The sequence below is a fragment of the Dermacentor silvarum genome, chromosome 1 (assembly GCF_013339745.2).
Source record: "Dermacentor silvarum isolate Dsil-2018 chromosome 1, BIME_Dsil_1.4, whole genome shotgun sequence".
Lineage (NCBI taxonomy): Eukaryota > Metazoa > Arthropoda > Arachnida > Ixodida > Ixodidae > Dermacentor > Dermacentor silvarum.
This window is the reverse complement of record NC_051154.1, coordinates 163,570,460-163,593,008: the sequence shown is the minus strand read 5'-3', so window position 1 is coordinate 163,593,008 and position 22,549 is coordinate 163,570,460. Positions and strand designations below refer to the sequence as shown.

Here is a 22,549-nt window from a genome sequence, read left to right as displayed (position 1 = left end):
CGCTGTCGTTCCCTGTGCTTGTTGTATACTTATGACGGTCTTCTCAAATACATTTTACGACGTCTTCATTCGCGCAAACTTGTTCAAAGAGCTTATTTCCTAGACGACAATTTATTTCTCAAGGGCAACGCTGCAGTGCCAGCCGAAGGAGCTCAGACCAGCCCGTTGCGTGTTTTTCATGCGCGGATCTAGACTCTCCAGATTGAGGGACTAATAAAGAAGCATAAATAGCACGTCACCAATCAAAGCGTAAACGCATAAACAGAATACAGTTAAGGTATCATACCTGCAGTGGTGCAACGAGCATGTCACTATGTCTGCTACATATGACTGCTACATTTACCTTGATTTTAGCCCATTAAAACGCGTTTGCTTATGACAAGTAGCTCATGGTATAGTATCTAATTTTTCATTTCTTCACAGAAACGCTCGGCAGGAACACGAGGACCTGGCAGTGCAGTTTACATTCAACCAGCACCACTTGTTGCTTTAACTGCTTCTCAAAATTAGGCCGTTCCTCACCAGTTAATTTCAACTGGCGGTAATTTGAAGCAAAGCTTATTGAGGCTTACAGCTATTTGCAGAATACGCAATGGAATGTATCAATATTTATTCACTGTTCCGTATTACACGTTCAGCTCACTTGTGCAATTTACTGCTGCTTGTTCCTTGAGAAACAGACATCACAAATCTGTTTGGCGAACTGACACAGGCTCCTCGACCCAAATGTTTTAGGGAAATATGCCTTTTGGACCGTATCGCTGCCACTAGAAAGAAGCCGAAGCCTCATTCATTAGCAGTATGATGCTTATTGTAGATATCATTATTCCCCTGTGGAGGTCAAAAATCAAGTGAATCCATTTAAGGCTTGTGGTGTCTTCTCTATGAGGCGGGTATGAGAGGTTTTCTTTTATGTACTCACGAAGCGAACAGTTCTCAGTTTGTCTAGCTGGACAACGCTGGATCGTGACATGGTGAGCCAGAAGGCGTTTGAATTTTCCTCTTCAGTGCAGCCTAAGCTGCGCTGTATAGCCTCGAGTATTCCTTAGGCATTGCAATTGGCGCTTAAAGAACTGCTTCATGGTTTCAATTCGAAGTTGTAGTGAACTGATGGGTTTCGCGAATAATGGCTGCCTCGCCATAACCACAGTTGGTAGGTTTAGTTGCGTAAGGGCTGTGCCATGATGTCGATAAAGGCAACTGAGGATCCCTATGAAACATTTTCTCGGGTGCAATTGATAGGATCTCGGTCTTGACCACGAAACTGTTCTTTCAGGTGACTGCTGTTATGGTATCCGTGAAGTATACACATGCTATACGTGACGCGCCGTCGTGTTAACAGCCATGAGCGATGCGTTTTCCGGGTGCCCATTGCGTGTTTGAAGAACGGTGAAAGTATTAGCAAGCGTTTTCATGCAAAATGCGCGCCTAACTCTTCCTTTTACGCATTAATAAAGTAGCCATATTTGACAAGAGCAACTCACCATAGTAATAAGAATCATCATAAAAGATTCGCTGACCAGATTCCTTCCAACACACATTTATAATATTGACATCAAATACTAATACCAAGATTTTTCTTCCTTGTAAAATGCAATGTCTCTCATAGCTAAGCACTAAGAGAATCTTAAGTGTTTTGCGGAGCATCATACACAACTTCGTGTGTTGAAATTGCAGACATTCTTTTTGCGCAAAGTTTATGGACAGACACTGCGCATATACGCACTCCAAACCAATAGACCCCTTCAATGCTACATAGCTTGCGATATCCACACCGCAAATTTTCAGCGACTCGCGGTTTTGAAGAAGAAACTGCTGTTCAGGCTTGACAGTAAAAAGAAGCCAGCATATCCTTCAATAAGTACGGCTCGAGCCACCAATACGCCAAGCATGCACGAAGTGAACGAGCGCGCGCAGGCGCGAGACTAAATACCGACCGCAACATCGCCCAAGTTTAGCGGTATAGAAAACATCATGCTGGCAACTCTGGGCTGCTCCCTAAAATTAGCTCTTTCATGTACCCAGAATGGAGGCCGAAATTCCCTAGTCAAGTCGACCAGTTGAACAGGCGAAGTGAAACTCGCTGTGCATATTTTTTTTCGCTGCTGCCCATATGATTAATGATGGACCCGCCTATGCGAATTGTTCTGCTTATAATATTTTCTGTGTTTGTTTGTTTTAGCCAGGATTGCGTTATCTCGCGAGCGCTCACATGAATTCACGGGTAGATTGTTAAGACTGTCAACAACTTCATCTTCGGCGATGCCTTATGTCTTGTGTGGCATATGCGATTATTTGGATGAATCGTCTTGGTGGCGACGATTGTTGACCCTTTTTGTGTATGGAAGTGGTCGATTGTGCGCGATAAGGAATCGGTTATTCGCATTAACCTGTGTGTGTGTGTTTATTTGACAAGAAATTTAGGTCGCTCCGCGGTAAAGCTTCAGGCTCCGTGTGTGTTCGCAAATTACGCAATCTGCTCGTTCACATCTGTGCGCCCACTAACTAACCTCATGATTCCAAAAAGTCACGTTAGAAACATGATCTTTCCGGTTTTTCCGGTTCTTTTTTTTTTTTTTTTTTTTTTTTTTTTTTTTTTACCAGTGAGCTGTTGCTGGTTAGAGCTACGGGGGGAAGTCCGCGTGGCAGGTCGAAAAAGTAAATCGGCTATTGCAATGCACCTGTAGATCGTCAGCGCGTTTGTCAACGCAGGTTATAGGCTGACTTTATTTGAACTTGTGAATCGATAAGTCGCGCAGTGTGTGCTGCTATGAGATGCAGAATATGCAAAGGCACAAACGAAACCGAGATCGAGTTTGCTCAGACGTGAAATTTTTTTACAATAATCGTTCAGGTCATCCTGCTAGCTGAAACCATGCAGTGCTGATGGCATGCTGATTGCAAAATAAGCTGCACCACCATAAGTTTAGCAACTGCCTTGCGGAATAGATAGCATTACATTTGCTAAATGTGTTGAGCATCGACAAGATCGAACGACCTACAGAACGCTGATTTGCACACGGCAAGATATGTCAAGGACGGGTGTGCTGGGCCAGGGAAGCTAAGAAACCGCCACAAGAAACAGCTGGGAGGGCAGGTAGGGAAATGGCCTCGAAGTTCACGCACAGAAACAAATATAGGAATGCTAGGCGCCGCCACGCCGTTAAACATCAGGTGAATGTTGAAGAGTGTGACAGTGACTAACGTAACAGAAAATGATTTTAAGAATGGGGGGGGGGGGGGGGGGGGCGGACCGCATAAAAGGCGTTAAGAACGAGTCGAGAAAGCGTCTCGTCACGGCCCGATGGCTCAACACCAGACGGCCATGACCAGTCGGCCTCAGCTATATAGGCGACTGGTCATAGCACTTACCCCGTCGTAACACGTGCTAACTTAGATTTCTCATGAATCAATGAAACATAGTTTCATTTCTCTTCAGAATAAGCTGCAAGTGTAAACCTTGCGCCCACGTTCATCTCCTGCGTGCACACACGTTGAAATCTGGCGCACGTACGTACGAGGAGGGGGAGGCGATAAGAAGGCGAGCGCAGCACGCAGTCGCGTGACTTCACTAGGGACATCTCCGCCTCGCAAATCTAGGGAACCGCACAAGACGAGATCTGGCGACACCACGGTGTAAGAACTTACACCGTGGGCGACACTGGTGTGTTCTGGTGGGGATTTAGTCGCTCCCCGCCCGCGCAGCAGCCGAGCGAGCGCCGTCCTGACCGTGACGTCAATCGTAGAGGGCGCCACTCCAACTTCTGGCCGCTAATAGGGGAAGATGCTCAAACTGCGGTCACTATGTCAGTGTCGTCCCGTGTTTCTTCTCTGTCCGATCCGCCGACTTCTCCGATGTGAACGAAGGTCCACGCTGTGGACTAGCGGACGGCATTTGTGGAGAATGAGTGGCTGGTAGGCACCGGCAGTCGGACGCTCCCTTTTCTCAACTACTCGGCCTTGCCCTTATTCTTTCTCGGCACCTCGGGATTAAAGCAGCATGCGCGTATGCCGCATTCTAGTATTCAGGCCCCCGGTTGTTCCTGGCACATAAAATATTGATTGATTGATTGATTGATTGATTCGTTCATTGCTTGAAATTATTATTTGTGCACCAGTATTCAGGCCCCCGGGTGTCCCTGGGCACATAAAATAAATATTGATCAATTGATTGATTGATGGATTGATTCGTTCATTGCTTGAAATTATTATTTGTGCACCAGTATTCAGGCCCCCGGGTGTCCCTGGGCACATAAAATATTGATCAATTGATTGATTGATTGATATTCTTGCGTTTCAGGAACTCATCATGGCTAAGTTACGGTGGATTCGTCAAAAGAGGGAAATACTCCAGGCGCTTGTCGAATCCCTGGAAAATCAGGAATAGTGTGACTCCTCTCACTTTTTTTTTTTTTTTCAACAGGAATAGTGTGACTCCTCTCACTTTTTTTTTTTTTTTCAAATGTAATAAACCTTCTTCTCCTGAAATGAATGCCCTCTTTCTTTCTTGACTATCGCGCACTGGATTTTCGGCACTGAAAAGTGTGTTTTACAAGCGGCGTAAACAACCACCGATAACAGCGTTTTTCGACATCACACCGGCAGAATAGAGGCCTTGTATGTTTGCGATTTATTACTGCGCTTCTGCTCTTCAAGCAGTTGTAATAAAAAGAAATAAGAGCACGAGAAAAAAGAACACCAGTTGAGGAAGTCAAGCGTGAAGTGAGCCGAAGAGCGTAAACGAGGTGGAGAAGTCGCCCAAGATGACACGGAAGATAAAGATATCAAAGTCGACAACAAGCCGCATTATACAGAGTCTTGATGAACTGTCGTAGAGATAGACACGTTGCTGTGTAGTCGGAGAGGTACAGGAAAAGGTCCAAGATCGTGATGAGGACAGAGGGAAGAGGCGAAGAATATAACTAGGAATTCCATGCAGTGAAGCGAATCCTTGGGCTCTTCTCAGCCAGTCGGCAAACTAGAGCCGATTGTGCGTTCTTTGATGAGGGCTTGCCCATCGTGTTTTGCTAATCCTCCCGACAAGCTTCCATTCAGTCGCTCGGAGGGAGATTACAGACGGACAATGCATAAAGCCTTTCTACCGCTTATCTGCTGAGGTTGGCTGACGAGACCCGTAGCTTTCACTGCATTGCACATACTTGATGAGAGGGAGTATCTTATGCCGTATAGAGTACAGATGCTTAGATTTAAATAAATCAAGTAAGACCAGGATGGCCCGAAAATTGTATACTTACAGTGCCGCCAAGTGTCCAACATAACGCCCATTTACAAGAGTTGACTGTCAGGAGATAGCCGCCAACATCTGTGGATTATTCATGTATTGAGGGCAGTCGTACAATAATACAAGGACATGGCACGTCTCACTGTCTGGAGCCTCGACGTGTCGCTTGAAGTGTTTATACCGACGTGTAAACGTCACTTGCAGCCTAAGGTGTTGGAGCATATTATTGGCGCTGAAACGCTGAATTTTGCGTGGCGACCTAAACTGTATCCTTCAGCCTCTGGAGGTGCCTATAGTGATCTTCCGTATGGCGTTCCAATTGGGGGGCCTGCGCCAATGTCTTCGCGCTAAACTCGGAAAAGGGGGAAAAAATACACCAACGATTACGATATACTACCTAATGCGAAAGTTGAGCGCAGCTAAATACGTGTTTTCATTTCGCGATACATTACCTGGCGCGGACAATCTGTCTTGTGCGACGCGTTGTAAACGGAGTGAAGTGTGACGCGCTGCCTTGGTAATCGGGAGATCACGACAGCCAGCGCGTGGTCGACGCGTGGGGGCGATTCACAGCAGCTGCCGCCGACAGACCACCGCTCATGCAGCGCTTTGCTTCCATACCTGGTATCGTTGGACGCGCTCGCCGCATGCCATCGGTGAACAGACGACGGCGCGCTCTACTGGTGCCATCTCGTAGCGGTCGTCGCCCGTCTTGCACGGCATTATATATCCGCTGTTCTTCCCATACTGCGCTCCGCGTTCGCTTTCATCTCTCGCTGTTCGCTTGGTTACGCCGAGGCACAACGCCGACGCTTACCGCAGGAATGGGAGCCCCCCCCCCCCCCCCCCCCCCCCCCCCCGCCCTTTAGAGCTGGGCTCTAAATATACTTGGGAAAAGGTGTAGTAACCTCGGTATACTACATCTCACGGATCTTTACTACCATTTCACGAGCTGTCTGCTAACGCATGGGATTCAGAGATGCACGAAGGTCAAGTTAGTAAAGGCTACTATCTCGTTATGCCCGTGGTCTTTTATGCCGTGTAGTAGGTAGCCTTAGTGTGACATTTAGATGAACTGTAGTTGCTTTTCATGATGCCCGATTAAGTTATGTATTACCTCGTGGCGGATATTATATATATATTTTTTTCAGATTGCACGTTATACAAATTTAGGTTCATAAATTTGCTTGTGATACCAGACACAGAGCCAACAGCCCCGACTTTATTGTGAACCTAACATCTCCCACAGGCGGACAATTTTCATTTTTCCGGGGGGGGGGGGGGGGGAGGCAACTCCTTCAGAATATATAATATATATATGCAGAGTGTCCCAGCTATCACGCAGCACGATTTAAAAAAAAAAAAGAGGTACGGCGTTACGCGAAGCAAACTTGGTGCGTATTGTTTCCAGTGCAGTGAAGTAGCCGCCAGTATTTGTTTTCGTTACTGCGATTTAATTAACTAATTGTAATTAATTATCTAACTCGAGAAGTACTGTCCTAATTTTCAAAGTGTCAATGAGAAAATTGTAGAGCAGCATGAAAAACTCCCGATACAGCTTTCTGTTGCTCAATATGTGCTACATAAATGTGTTTTTCCGAACGTGAAAGGAGCCCGCGAATACACGCAAAGTGCCTCGAGCGACCAGTCGCGCGGCGTATTCGCGGGCCCCTTTCACACTCATGACGCCTTTGAGCGCGCCATTTCGTTTATTAAAGCGGATCTTTTGTTTCCGTGGTCAGAGGAGTATGTGGCCTCAATCGCACGCATACTTCCCTCCCGCCAGCGACGACTAGTTCTTTGAGGCGCACGTGTTCTCTCCCGAGAGCGCTTTGTGTCACCCGAAGACGCTGTGGTCGGTGGTGCGGCTGTGTCGCGCGTTTCTCCGCAGCCTTGGCTGAGGAGTGCGGGACGCCTTCGTCGCGAAAGTGCGCTGCGCGTCTCTTGTCGAGATGCTCCATTGCGTCTTGCCGGCTAACCACAGCTTCGCTTTTTCTGACTCCCTCGGTGCATGGAAATTGCATGATTTTTTTTTTTTTGCTTCGAACACATTCAAAAGAAAAAGCCTACAATATTTACTAGAATCAGGTCAATGCAGGTGAATTATCTGTTCAGGCGGGACATCATTTGCGATAAAAAACGAAAGCAATGCCATTCACGCATTAAAATAATTACATTATTTAAAACATTACATTATTCTTTACAGGGGCACATATTTAAATTGGAAAGTGCGAGGGTATCGTCACAATAGTCTATTTCCTTGTTTCTATATACTTCAACACGTAGAGCCAAATAACCGTGGTCAATTTATTCGTTCCGTTTGCCAGATTACGCGCACTTGGCACCGCGAAGCGCGGCTTCCGGTGGGCTTCGACGTATACAGATATAGGGCGACGGGGGTGCCTCGCATGCATGTCTGTAAAACGCTCTTTGGAAGTATCAAAGGCGGCGGCGGGAGAGCTGGACAAAGTACCATATAAGGCGCTTTCAGCACCCATCCCCGTCCATCCTGCACCTGTCATTACGTCTCTGACACGGCGCGCACGCTCCCGTTCACTACAGCAAAGCTGCACCGACACTCCGTAGAGCACGTGTATTCCTTTAAACAGGAATTTTCGTAATTTGTTATTTATCATGCAGCGGCGCACTGTTCCACCTTCTATTGCGATAGCAATTATATGGACACTTCAACCGGATTTCTGCCGTCGGCGTCGCCGTCGTCGTCGCCGTCGCCGTGAGGTTCCCTATAGATAAAATCTTCGCCACGCGCCGTATGCCCGAGCGGAAGCGTGCGGGGACGCGCGCTATCACGGAGAGCGAACGCACTCAATCTCCCACGCGCAAGCAAGGAAGCAGGAAGCCAGCGCCGGAGGGAGCAAGGGGGGGGGGGGGGGGGCGCACTTCTCTGCCAACAACCGCGCTCGTCGCTCGCTCGAACCGTCTCTTATCTCCACACGGCTCTGACCTTTATGCGCCGTGCATTCGCCGCTCAGTTTCCGTTGAAGCGATAAACCGCACGTACCTTCGCCCGCGGCGGCGTATGCTTGCTGCCAGCGTTTTGACAGTCGTTGTCTGCTGTCATTCAGTGTGATCTCTTCGTGTTTGTGCGCGCTCACACCACGCTTGTTCATTCAGTTAGTAATAGTCGGGCCACATTTTCCAATGCACGCTACACATGCAATGCTGCCCGGATCGGCAGTTCAGAGCTACAGATGTGTCCCTTCGCACGCGCGCTGCCCACGGGAAGCGCTTCTCATCAACACCACCGTTTCACACGCGCCTTCTCGTGGTCATCGAGTCTCTCTTCATGTCGATCTACTTACGCCGCAGCACACCTGCTTACTTAATCAGCTCATGTTTACTACAATTCATATTGCTACCAAAGCCGCTCACCTTACTTCGTATGACATTGCTGTGTTGCTATCGCATTCATTGCTTCGCCCTTAGGGCGAAACTGTGACATTTTTTTTTCTCTCTCTCTCTATCTTTTCTTGTCCCATCGCTGACTGCAATACCTCTACACGTTAATTGCATCGGATTAATTTTTCACCTCTCGAGACCTTATAACACGTGCCGAAATATGCCTACGTGCGCATTTTTTGCACGAAGAAAACTCAGTCTTTAAAAACTGCATTACTGATGCTTCAAAAGTGAAAACACCTCATCAGAACGTTTGGGAATGGCTGAAAATAAGCGATTTCTTTTCACTGGCGCTTACATGAAAGAGCGGCTACAAAATATTTTTTTATTAAGGAAAAGCGAAGGTATTAAGAAACGGTGACCACTGAAGTAAACTTACGCATATTTATTTCGTGTTCTGATTGTTTATGCTAGCTGTTTTGCATTTAGTATAATATCTTGAGCCATATTCTGAAAAAAAAAAGTGTGATGCTTCCTCCTCGGTTCTCACATTCATAGCGCTCAAGCGCGATTTGTCGAAATTAACAAATACACGTGAACAGTGAAGCGCAAATTAAAAAAAAAATTGACTAGTTGGTAGTTTATTGTTCGTCATGGTGCAACCAACATGACATGAAACGAGAACTGTTAGAAATATAAAAGACAAGAACGCGTCCTGTGTTTAGCTCTTGTCCTCATTCGCTCTAGTATACTGCCATTATGACGCGCGGCATATCAGAGTGAACATCTTAGCATGAATAACAGCCATAAATATACAATATGCCCCGTGAAGGTGAACGCGGTTATGCCGAATTTTTGAATGTGAGAAGCAATAGGCGAATATGTGGTTGGTTACCCATAGACCCAATGCACACAACAACCGCTTAACACGAACTGTTGTTGGTTCGGTTAAGCCGAACGTTCGCAGGTGCCACTGGCGCCTGCTACTTGGCTGAAGGAGATGCCCGAATCAGCAGACTTCGTGGAAGTTGCTCTGATTGCTACACGAGATGCAAATAGCGCTTCTGTGGGCATAAACAGCTATGCCAGCGTCGCTAACGACGCGGAAGCTTGCATAGCCGACAGCATAGAAACAATAACTTCGGAAGTTCTTCGAGGGGCCTCTGCAGACTTATGGTAAAGACACTGCGCAATATCTACAAGAACCAGCGGCGTTCACACATGAGTGAGTGAGTGAGTGAGTGAGTGAGTGAGTGAGTGAGTGAGTGAGTGAGTGAGTGAAATAACCTTTATTAGAGGTCCGGCGAGGACGCGAACTCGTCGCGCACCCGGTTAGTCCCACGTCGGGACCGGCAGGTCTAGCCCACCGGCCCGGTCGCGGGCACGCCGGATACTTCGGCGCATTTTAATTTTTTTCAGCGTGAGCGCCATGCAGAATTTTTAAACAAGCTCGGAGAAGTGTCAGCCTTTTTTTTTTTTTTTTTTTGACTGCGTACAGCATCCACTCTTAAAGGCGAAGCTTAAGCGTCCTGCAATTTTCTTTTTCCTGACCCGTTCTGACCAGTCATTTTTGCGAAGTTTTGTTGTTCGAATCTGCGTCAGGTTCATGTGATGCGTCAGTTCTAGCTCTAACAGGCTTATAGTAGATACGTGCGGGCATGTCTGCTTGCACGTGGACCTCGGTGTCTGGTTGCTGCAGACTTCACATGCAGGTGTTCACATGCCTACGCAGAAATTACAGCCTGCATCTGCGAGTTGATTCATAAGCATGCACACTACTGGTGTAACGTCCTCCAGTTCCCTTATTAGAGATGTTCCGCGATAGAGCGAGAGAGAATACCGCAAGTGTGGCTTTCACCTTCTCACCGAAAGCTGACACTGCAGTACTACCGTTCTTTGTGATGTTTGCTGGTACATTGCTCTCACGGACCACTGTGATATCCGCTCCAGTGTCAATAATAGCATCGATCACTTTGCCTTGGTAGCTCAGCTTTAGCTCTCGAGGACTTGCTATTAAAGGCCAATCCGACGTCCTTCGCACTGACTCTAATTACGTTAGGCTATCCGCGCGTATACTGGCGTGTTGCTTTTCTCGAGTGTCTCTTCTCGAGTGAAACAGGCACTGAGCCGCAAGGTTTCTCTAGCTTTCGCAATGGAAACAGCTGTTTGATCCCGAAGCCTATTTTCCATCAGCTGACGGCCTGTGTGTGCTGGTTTTCTACGGCCACTGCGCCATGTTTTTAAGTAATTTCGGAGTGCTCGGAGTTCGGCCTTTGTGTTGCATTTTGAACTTTTGTGCTTGTAGCTATCCCGATTTCCTTGATCTATTACCTTAACACTCTGCTTCTTCGAACGCCTGCAACAACTGTGCCAATTCACGAACACTTATCCATTTCTCTTCTTCGCGCGCTTAATGTTCGTAGAGGGTTCCACTGTTCAGCCCACTTTCAGCTGATTCGCGACCAACAAACAGCCCGAGAAGCCTTTCGAAGGACGATATGCCTCGGGCTTTCGCGTAAAAGTTGTGATAACTCTGCAGGCGGGTGCAAACTGAACGCCTTCACGTTTCTATTTTGCGTTTGCCAGCAATTAGGAATTTTGGTAATCAGCCTTAATTGCAATGTTAAAAAGGGGGGGGGGGGGGTGAGCAGCGTCGAGAGGCATGTGACCCACACTAAGCAATCGTAGGATGAGATCTGACCCCCACTGCTGTCTGGGAACGTCCTGCTCTAGCGAAGCTTCCACTCACTCAAGCCGGACAGGCAGTTCACCGCTGGCGGGGAATTTTGAAAGTGCTCCAACAAGGAGCCTTGTTCGCAAGCCGCTGAGTTCGCAAGGCGTATCCACTTGGAACGAATGCTCACGACTGAACCACTTTCGAGATAGTAATTTTCAAAGTGTCCGACGAAATGCATGGGCGTTCTAGTTAACTTTTCGAGGAAAACGCTGTTTTATGCATTGAAGCACAACGTTAACTGGAAGTTGGAACGCCCATACATTTCGTCGGACACTTTGAAAATTAATATCCCGAAACTGGTTCAGTCCTGAGCATTCGTTTCAAGTGGATATGCCTTGCGAACTCAGCGGCTATAATTCGTAGATTGAAAGATGTGCCGTAAAATAATTAATTTAGAAGTTAATTAGCCTCATTATGTTAATTATTCAATTAGGCGTTTTCATTTCTCGTGGGAGTAATGGCCGCCTCATCGAGTAGTTTAGATCAAGGATTATAATTGTGCTATCTGCCAGGCATTTTTAAAAGTTTGGTGCAGCTAAAATGAAACACCCTGTATTTTGATGGGGTCTTTGAATGTAATGAATGAGCTGTGAGTGTGCTGTCAGTGATGTCCCGCCTTCCGAACTTTCCTTTCATCTAATTTCTTGCATTCTTAATCAATATTATACAACCTTTATCGTTCGCAGTCGACACATGTGCTGCCCAAATCCTCGCCTTAACCGAAATATGGCTACCAACCCATGTCAGTGATGCTGAACTTTTTCACGGTCCGTAAAATTTCAGTGATACCGTCGTGATCGCATTGCGCGTAGACGAGGCGATGTTCTAGCAATATCAAAAGACGCGCCACAACCCGCAATCAGCGTCAAAAGTGACCTAGAAACAGTGTGGGCTTCCATTACATTTGGTCATGAAAACAAAATACCAGCCAAGGAAAGCTCCGCTTTAAAGCTATTCAAACACGTGCAGAATTGATTTTCCTTATAAATACGAGAACGGGCAAATACCTCCAATAATTGTTGAAGCTGGTGATGTTGCAAACTAATTAATTCACTAAATATCAATTCCTCCCTCGTTTACAACTCTGTTAACCCAAAACATTTAAAAAGCTAGTACTTGCCTCATTAATTCAATTATACTTATAAGGCTTTTTTCAGCACTCTCTGGATACGTGCACATTGCCTTACGAATGAGCGACTGGGAAGGTGGTTCCACTCCATAAGTCAAATAGCAACAACTTGCCTGGTAACTACAGTCCCATTTACATAGCTCATGCATGTTGTAAGCGACTGGAACATATTCTAAACTTGCCAATTTGATCCATGGCTTTCAAATAGCTTTCCTTTCTTTTTTTTTCTCTCTCTCTCTTTCCCCCCCCCCCTTTTTTTGTGCGAAGTGCAACTCGCATCTTTCACTTATAAGTTACATGGAATTTTGGATCGCCCTTCTTTCGCCCACTGTAATTTTTTTAGATTTCTCGGAAGCATTCTACAAAGGTTTGCCATAAACTTCTATTGTAGAAACTAAGTAAACTAAATCTTAATCTAACGAATCGCTCTCAATTTTGTTACAGCTCATGAATACTGACACGCGTACATTGTTTATCTTTTTCCGGTGGCCGTTATTTCACCGGCTAACCACTGTTACAAAGTTATCGTTTTTTTCTACAGCGAAAGAATGTTGTCTAATCAGATGGCGGTGCGCGACATGAATAGCGGCCGGTGAACATGCATTCTGGAACCCTCGCAAGCACCAATGATTACGCTGGAATGCACAAGATGATCCTTTATGGAAAGGAACACCGAGCGCGTGGCATGTGTATGTTCTGTGATGATGATGATGGTGATTTATTGGCATCACCTTCGAAACGGGGCGGTGACAAACCTATCCTGCTTGAGTCACTCAGGTATGTTATACATGCTTTTCATTCTAGCATTTTTGTACACATCACTTCAATGTTTATTCTCTTCCTCAAAACGTCTCTATCTACCACAGAGAAGGCTGCTCAGAACTCCAGCAAGTGGCAGCAAGAGCAAGCAGGTCTGCTTGTGGCGGCACCTAGTGGCGGCCAGAATAACCAGATATGGCTGATATGCTAGACGGGTGCGCAAGGGCACATGGGTTGGGGGTGGAGGGTGTCCAGCTAATTCCAGCAGGCCTATCGGCCAGGTTATTCTGGCCGCCAATAGATGAGGTCAGAAGTGGACGTACTTCCTCTGGCTTCCACTTTCTGGTGCTCTATAAGCAGCCGCCACAGAGCACAGGCCCTTTCATAAAGGACCACTGTGTGCGATGAATCACGTATATATAATCATATATATATATATATATATATATATATATATATATATATATATAGCTGACGGACTTGCGCATCAAATTTCGACGACTGTGCGCGCCGCTACGTTGTGATTTGAGCGTCAGTTGTTTTTCTTGGCACAAGTTTGCCCAATAAAGAGTTACATTCGTGACTCATAGTTTTGCTACCGTCTGGTCTTTCACCGTCACTATACAACGTGACAATATAGCATTTCCTTCAGTAGTGTTTATTCTGGCGTACCCCAAGTTTAGGTTCGGGGCCCTGTTTTTTTCCTCATTTATGATCTTCCGACTGCGGTATCCTCTAATATTCATTTGTTATTGATTGTTGTATTATTTTTAGTGAAATAACAAATAAAGACGGCATTTGTCTAGCAGCAGGCATCACTCATGGTACCAACCTCTCCTACGCTCACATTTAATGAGCCTGTGCCTTCAGCGGGAAAATGTTGCTGTTGTGCATTTTGTTCGTCCGCACGTTCTGAAAAGCGACGCGTCCACCTAACTACAGGGTTACTTGAAGTTTGATTTTGAGGGGGGGGGGGGGATATGATTGTAACCGTGTTATTCACTGTCATAATACATTATGCGTTCAAATAATCATCCATAATGCACCTATTTCGCTTATTAATTGTGACAACATTCTGCAAGTTAAGAACGAATAATACAATGATATAGAAAATCATAGACTTCCCCGACTCTCCAACAAAAAAGGTTCTGGTGCCGCCTCAAAAATCAAACAATATACGAATATTCAACCATGATCATCTGAGAATTCCCGCGCTTTTTTTTTTTTTCTGTCACCTTTCTCATCCCATAAATTAGCGTTCATGTTAGCGTTCACCGCCTTGCTTCGAATTCCTCGCCCGCTTCTTTTGAAATTATAGTCCCTTATACTATGCAAGCTCGCATACCCTAACCAGATACGTAGCAAGAGATGTGGGGCGGAAGTTGTGTTCACTGTTGTTTGGATCTTGAACAGTTCGGAAATGTTGATCACCACCATCTCACCCACCGTCTACGCGCTCTCTCGGTCTCTCTCTCGATGACACTATCTGTTTCTTCCGTTTCTTCCATACTCGCCACCTCAAGTCTTATTCATTTCTCACGTGTTCAGACAAATTTACGCAGACGCTAAACACAAATCAATGCACTGAAACTCCAGTCCGGCTAAATAGAAACCTGCTGTTAAGCAGAAACAGATTAGTGCGCGAACAGACGCACCAGGAATGCTATTCTGGGCATCGTCGAATTTCACCATATTGTCGAATTCTGTAATGGCGCCATTTTGAGTCAATCAGGGAGGCCGTTCCAGCCCTCCGGGCCAATCAGAGCTCTTACAAGATGGCGAATTCGACAATATGGCGGAATATGACAATGTCCAGAATGCTGTACCCCGCTGGCGAACAACCAGGCATTAGAGACAGCAACAAACAGCGGCCCTATATACCGGGTGTTTCTGCGAATACATTAGGTCATTTAAAAAATCACGTGTGGCAGATAGCGCAGTTTTAATCATTGAGCTGTATTGCTCAAACAGGCGGACATTATTTGAACGAGGAATCGAAATGCATAATCTACTGATTAACAGAAAATGACAAATTAAGTTTATAACTATAATCGTCTTACGGCACACATTGTCATTTACAAATTGCAGCCATATAGTGATCGCAAGGAGGATTTAGTTGGAAGCAATTCTCACCATAATACTAGTTTCGAGATATTAATTCCCGAACTTAAATTTGCGAAGAAATACATTTTTGGTCCAGTTACTTTCGCGCTTCAATTCATATAAAAAAGGGGTTTTGGTGAAAAACTGAGTGGAACGACCTGCTCATGAACTAGAATTGTGTAATCTGCCACAGGCAACCATTAAACATTTTTGAAACAGCGCCCGTTATGTGGCGCCTAATGCAAGTACCAGCAAACGGGCTATAACTCCTGTAGGCTGACCGACAAAGTATATAGCGAAAATAAGCGCACCTCTGTTCTTTGCAATAAAGAAGCATATTTCTAAATGAAACCTGAATATATAATGTCGGATCATAGGTATCCCTAAAGCAAACCAACCTGTTAATAAAATGGTGCATTAAATTGGACGGATTCATCGATTTAGTTGATTTTCCTTGACTTATACATTCGGTATATATATATATGTGCCACAGGGTGTGCGCCCATTCTTGGCCAATAATCCTCCAGAGTACGTGCCTCTTCGACGCAAGAAGTGCACAATCCCTAAATGTATATAGCTGTAGAGATGTGACTCCTCTGTGCACACAGCTGGCATCGCCGTCCTCTGCAAGCAATTCAGACATCGCCTTCGTCACGTCGCTGCGTCTCGCACTGTGCATCCGCCCCGTCGGGTGTTTGCACTTTGGCGTAGCTTGCGAGCGCTGTAGCGCTGGAACATCAGAAATTGCATGAGGCTAAGGTTGTGACTTTTGTGGGGGATAAACATAAACATTGCACGAAGCTGCACGCTGCATAGGACGGAAATAAACACTACCGCATACGCATCGCCATTAGCTGTATAGGATTTATTAGACACCGCTTGATTAAAGCTTCGCTTCACATAGGTTCCAACACGTGCGTTGGATCTGCATACTTTTCCCACTCGGCTCAGATTGGTTAATTATTGGCTTCACGTGGTGCTCTACGTCGCTGCTTGAGTCATGGCGGAAATTTTGAACACGGATGCGCGCCGACATCGGGGGGGGGGGGGGGGGGGGGGTGATGCCGAAGCCTGCCCCCGCCCCCTAAAGTGTCATTACCAGAGTTGTGTTACCCACATCATTTGAGGTTTCTTTTCGGTTGCTTCTACCTTTTCAGTTAAAATGTTATTGTCGCTAGAAGCTTGCTTCATCATTGTTGGCGCGGACGTGCACGGCGTTTAATTCATACTTTCGCTTTACTTCTGCAAATCCTGACAATAGGAGGGCAAGCGCATTAGAAGCACCAGCGGCGGCTACCTCATCCGTATTCTTTCACTTGAACACTTTTTTTTTTTCACTGCACCGTGGAAATGGTGTTCACAGTGAACACCATGCACAGACACAGTATATTTAAAGAAATACACAGAACAAACCTTATTATATGTTTTAATGAGAAGGAGGTAGCCAACTGACAAATATGTCTAATGGTAAGAATAGCATACGCCTAGAGAATGACTATATTGCTCTATGTTTACCTCGCTTCCGGTTGCATTGCGTGCTTTTTTGACCCTGAGAAAAACCTGCAGACTGCAGTGACCCCTTCGCCAGAGTCCTTTATCAACGGCGTGTGGAATGCACGTGAATGATATCTCAGTAATGCTTCTCTTTCCAGTAGACAATGCTAACGACTCATGAAAAAAAAGTTTTAATAATTGACAACATTTATTAGGGATCGAAATATCGCCACCTGCATGCAGAGGTCATAAACATACATAATTCACTCAGTAACCGAAATGAGACCAAGCCGAATTCACTCGAAATCACAATCAATAGCAGTCATACGCAGAAGCGCTTATACTCAGACTCACTGTAAAAAAAAATAATAATAAATAAAATAAAAAAGAGAAATAGAAATAAAAAATCACGCAGAAACTAATCTGGGAGTCCTCTAAGCATGCGTAAGCATTGTGCCACTTGCTCATCTCCACGCAGCGCGGTGTCATTATCAATGTTATGAAACTTGATCCGACCAGTATAAACGACAGCGCTGCAGCGACACGAACTGCTGCGCATGACGGCGCAAGGTGAATTGATGACGCAAGCAAACTACTGCAGGTGGCGGCGCCAGGTGCGCTGATGACGTAAGCCGTTATCGCTCTTTAGCACCTTATCCATTCGCGTCGAACCATTATGAACCGCGATCAACCGTACTGGGGTGGCAGCTGCGTATGTATGCACGCCGCGCGGGCCGTATCTTGAAAGCGATATATGCGATGGGGACAGAGAACGGCGAGTGCTGATAGCTTCGTAAGTGCTGTGTTCTCGCCGCTTGGTTCGCGTAGAAGCGAGAGGCAGCACGAAGGTGAATTCGCTCGCTGCTGCGGGCCATATATCTTCAAAAAGCAATCGTCTTACGGGATGGACGGACGGATTTCCTGGTTGGGTAAGCATATAGAAATGCTTATGCATAAAAAAAAAAAGCTGCAGTTTCGCCGGAAAGGCGAAGCAGTATTAGTGATAGCGAAGTATAAGACAATTCTTCCAGGTGAACAATTCTTCGAGGTCACACGAAGTTTCCTCAAGGGCAACTGTTATTAAAGGTAATACATACATACATACATACATACATACATACATACATACATACATACATACATACATACATACATACATACATACATACATACATACATACATACATACATACATACATAGGTGGGGTTCAGAAAGCTGGTCCCCCCCCCCCCCCCCGCCCCCCTAGAAAAATGAAAACTCTCCGCCTGTGGCTCGCTACTTTTATATTTCTTCTGCATTTATTATCGGCTCCCTGGTATCGTGTTAAGAGAACACCGCACCTGAAAAAAAAAATCTATTTCCATTGCGTTTGTTCCCTGCCATTACGCCACAACAATCCAACTGTCCTTTACTATTCTTCACCGCCAGATTTATTAACCTTCTTTCTACTGTCCTTAAAATCCAAGGTCTCGGGCAGTGTTACTATGCGTCCTCATTGACCTCTGCATGGATCAAGGAATTTAAAAAAAAAATTCTGGAGTGGCAATGATGTCTCTAAAATGAAGCCGGACCGCCGCCATCGTAGGAGGGGCACGATAAAATATTAGCTTTTACTGAATGAAAGGAAGCACTTTCCTCACACTCCCCACGAGCTTGTCATGGCTTATTTTGCCGTACAGATATTGGTCAACGTGTATCTTTGTGCTATTGTTTTAAGATGAAGCCTGAACATCTTCATCTTTTAAGATGAAGCCTGCAAAATTTCATTGCAGATAACCTCATCAATACTCAGCCGAAGATGATACTTTTGTCTGAACCAACCACTTTTTATTTTACATTTAGCCTAGTATGTACATTAACAAAACCAAAGCACTTAATCTGTAATTGGACACCGCCCGACAAGGCTCTATTTGAGAGGTGAAGTAGGGGAAAGCGCTGACTTCGCCATCGTAAGAAGCTACGGGAGCTACCGCTTGGCATGAATATTGCGACATGCTAATAAAAAATATGCGCTGTGGTTGCTGCGCTATTTCCACACGCTACTTATGTGTATAGTTGTCATCAGCAAATTTTCGCTCATAACATCGCGTTCTCAGACATCCTAATCTAGCAAGGAGTTTAGCTTCTCAGTTAAGGAACTATCCTAGCGTAATTGTTTTTTATGTTTGCTCCATTTAATTCGCTATTACAAGTATAAAAGTTTGGCCATTAAATGTCTTATCTGCTCATCGCATCATAACAATTTCTTTAAACAATAACTGAAGTACGTGATAGAAAGAAAAAGCGGCCTTTCATTTCAAGCGCAAGCGGCCTTGCGAAGCACTGTAATGTGCCGTGATGGCTTGCATAATGTCAATGTAAACGCTGCTTTAATTTTCTTTCCGTTAAAATGGGCCGCGCACGTTTAATATCCTTAAAAAAGCTTGTGGTTAGCGAACAAATTATAGTGCCGATTTCGGCCTCTATCACGCCGAAACCGAGGCTTTAAGTGCCTGTTCTAGGCTCCTAAAACGCACTTTTTTAGTTCCTAAGATTCCGGTCTCTATGAGTCATCACCCTCGGAGCCCCCTGTAACGCTTCCTTTCCCACCGAACGGCGCGATTCTGCTCCCGGAGACAACGCAGCGTCCCGCCAGAGGGCGCCAGGTGAGAAGAGCGCGAGCAGCGGACGGAAACAAACGCGAAACGAAAGCAGCGCACGCGGAAATGGCCGCCGTTCACCCGGAGCCGGCGGAGACTCTGCCGTTGGGCTGGGAATGCCGTTTCGATCCCAGAACGGGCCGCAAGTGAGTGGATGAGCTGTTAAGCTTCTCGGTTATGCGTCTGCTGGGCCAGGCACGCTAGTCCCTTTGTTGGTCTCGTCCCGTTAGTGCTCTTTTAGGCCTAGACGTGCGCTGGACAGGTCGGCTTTCCTACAAAGCTATCGATCCGATGCCTGCCGTCCGATGCCTTGCGCAACCAGAGTGCTGTGATCTAGTGACCCCACCATGCAGAATCTTTGTTTATACCTTGGTCCTGAGAGTATGCCTAGTTCTGTTTCAACTCGTTACTCAGTTAGCATCTAGTTTCGATCGCGTACTCTATCCTTGCGAAGAAACTGCGTTGAGCCCTTCCGGCCAGCCAATTTCAACGAGAACGTTGAATGTTGCCCGCGTTATCAGCTGTCGATTAGCGCTCAGTCCATGGGGCTTGATCGTGGCTTGCATTAACGTGCGGCCACGTCGGGCTGCTTAGGATATGGCAGCATATACAAATTGTGCCATTTCTGTCAATGTTTTTAGCGTTATGTGTCGTTCGTCTCTCGTACTGTACGTAAGGTCAGATATATTTGTATGCACATACAATTCAAGCCTTGTTACTTGGTTAGATAATTTGTATAATTAAATTACGGCGTCAATGCTGCCGAAGTTGTGTGGCTTTTGGGAATGGAGCTGTGTATTCGTTGTGTGATACACTAACTCTGCCCTCTCTTTCTTTTTTTCTCACATTTAGCTACTTTATAAATCACAGAGAACAAACGACAACATGGGAAGATCCGCGGCTGCGATACCCACAGTTGCAGCAGGTAATAGGACAGGCACCCTTGTGGTTTCTGTAAAAATATTGTTTTGATTGTTGTTGTACCTCGACAATGATGCTATACGCTACGAAGGATAGGCCAAGAATAAGTTGGGAGGAGGGAATTGAAAGTTACTTCGTTGTGTTCATGACTGCATCTTGTGCAGTCAATAGAGCACATTTATTGAAAGGGAAGTGGAAATTGCCAAGTCAATTTCTACGCCCCTTCTCTTATAATTCGTTGGCACCCTGCATGTTTGAACTTTACTGTGTTTCTAGTGGGTGGTAAGTATAAACGTGTGGATGTAAAGGTTCATTAAGAGGAAGATCGCTACTTGCCAACTCTCAACATGTGATTGTGTGACCGCTTCAGTGGGCTTCATTGCTAGCTATTTATTATTTTGTTTTAAATATGTGCCAAACTAAGGACCAAAATTGGATAAGAATGTCGAATAAATGTTTCCATGATCCCTTATGATCCACACATACAGTAAAAAATTTCTTTCATACTTTGCTGAGCAGTGTACATAGCATTGTGTGTTCCACTATCTGTGGTATAATTTTTATCTACCATGTGTATAAAACAAAGGTAAGACAAAAAATTCCCACTGAACTAAAATTACTGATTCTCATCCAGACTAACACTTAATCATTATGTACTCACAAGTGGTTGGAGGAAATAACTGTGCAGGCAGAGCATGCAGCTGATGTCATGTTTCAAAGTGAACATCTGTGGTTTAATGCAAAACTTTTATTGATGTGTAGCTTATCTATACTACATAGCTGCCTGGACATAGTTGTTTGAGAGCTAAAAAAGAAAAAGAAAGGTTGTTGTGGACTTATAAAAACAAAAATGTAGGTAGGATAAAGAAGCTGATGTGTTAAATGCTGCCATCATCTCTCATGTCTAGGGTGGGTGGTATGTTTAACACTATGCTAAGATGAAATGTGCTTGGATGATCATCGAGCTCATCACTGTGTGGATTTTCAGTGGGTTGCACGATACTTGTGATGACTGCAGTGACTGTTGAACATACGTGTAGTTTACAAGGGAAGCTCCTTCCAGGGAAAAACTCGTTTGGCTATTTGAGACTGCTTGCAACCATTTGAAAAAGCACTAACGCCTTCTAAAGTAATCTGTGAAACGTGCACATTACTCTTTCTTTTGTGACTTGCACATGATTTGCTCTAGAGGAAACTTGTGTGTACGCTTTGGCTGGGCCAAATTAGGCCAGTATTAACCCTAATATATGCAGTGAAGAGTGGGCCAATAGTGCGATGAAGGCTCACCTTGGAGGCATAGTTGAGGCATGTGCCACCATGTGTTCCTCCTCTGACTTTCTTCTGCCTCCTTGCTACCCAAATGCAGGGCAGCTATGCAAAGTACTACCTCTACGGCAGTGGCAGACCCACACCAGGCCAGGCTGCGTCCAAGGTGCCGTTTCCTTTTCTCTGTTGTCTCCCTCCACTGGCCGCTGCACCTCTTTTGCATCTCTTCAGAGCACGTCGCGCCTCCCGGCTTGCTGGTTGTTTTGCCGGCCACGCATTCTGCCGGCATTTCTCCCCCTGGCACCTGTCCAGTTCTCGCGTTTAGCTACTGTACTAGTTGCCAGAGAAAGAAAAAAACAAAAAAAGTGTGCACGCTAGCAGAAACTCCCCCTGCGTGCTCCCTCCCCAATCCCCTCTCTTCTCTCACCCCACGCCTGTCTTCGCATTGAAAAGACAGAACAGAGAGTCTTGCTGGTCGGAGAGTGAGTTGTTCCTTTTCTGTGCGAGATAGAGGGTGGGCCGTGTCTTCCCTCTCCTGCTTTTACCTTTTCTTTCTGCTCATTTGTCTGTTTTACCATGAGCTGACAGGAAGGGTGACCCTGCCATTATCGAAGCAGCTCTATTTATCCTTCCCACTTGCCATTTGTCTCCTCCCCTCCTACACTCTCTGCTGTTGGGTCTCGTAGCTTTCTTGCCTTCTTGTTTGAACAAGCTTTCTGAAACTTTGTGGCAGACTTCTTCACCTCTTTCTTTCATATGGTTTTACAGCTGGATTCAGGATCTTATTGATTTAGCCAACCAACACTTGTTTGACAGACCCCTTTCGGAATCAGTGCATTATGCTGCATGTTTCTGCAATGTCTGTCTCATATTATTGAAAATAGGGTATTAGAGACAA

At 45.6% G+C, this 22,549-nt stretch overlaps 2 protein-coding genes across 2 annotated transcripts in view; one reads left to right on the top strand and one right to left on the bottom strand.

Moving 5' to 3' along the window:
- The window catches only part of LOC119436344 (lysosomal alpha-mannosidase), a 615,486-nt gene extending 593,671 nt beyond the window's left edge, over positions 1-21,815 (bottom strand). The window contains exon 1 of the mRNA XM_049657027.1: positions 21,673-21,815. Within this exon, the coding sequence (XP_049512984.1) occupies positions 21,673-21,704 (32 nt within the window). The 5' untranslated portion in view covers positions 21,705-21,815. The remainder of the gene's footprint in view (positions 1-21,672) is intronic.
- Positions 19,486-22,549, top strand: part of LOC119436338 (uncharacterized) — a 79,191-nt gene continuing 76,127 nt past the window's right edge. The window contains exons 1-3 of the mRNA XM_049657038.1: positions 19,486-19,610; positions 20,317-20,389; positions 21,752-21,817. Of these exons, the coding sequence (XP_049512995.1) occupies positions 19,531-19,610; positions 20,317-20,389; positions 21,752-21,817 (219 nt within the window). The 5' untranslated portion in view covers positions 19,486-19,530. The remainder of the gene's footprint in view (positions 19,611-20,316; positions 20,390-21,751; positions 21,818-22,549) is intronic.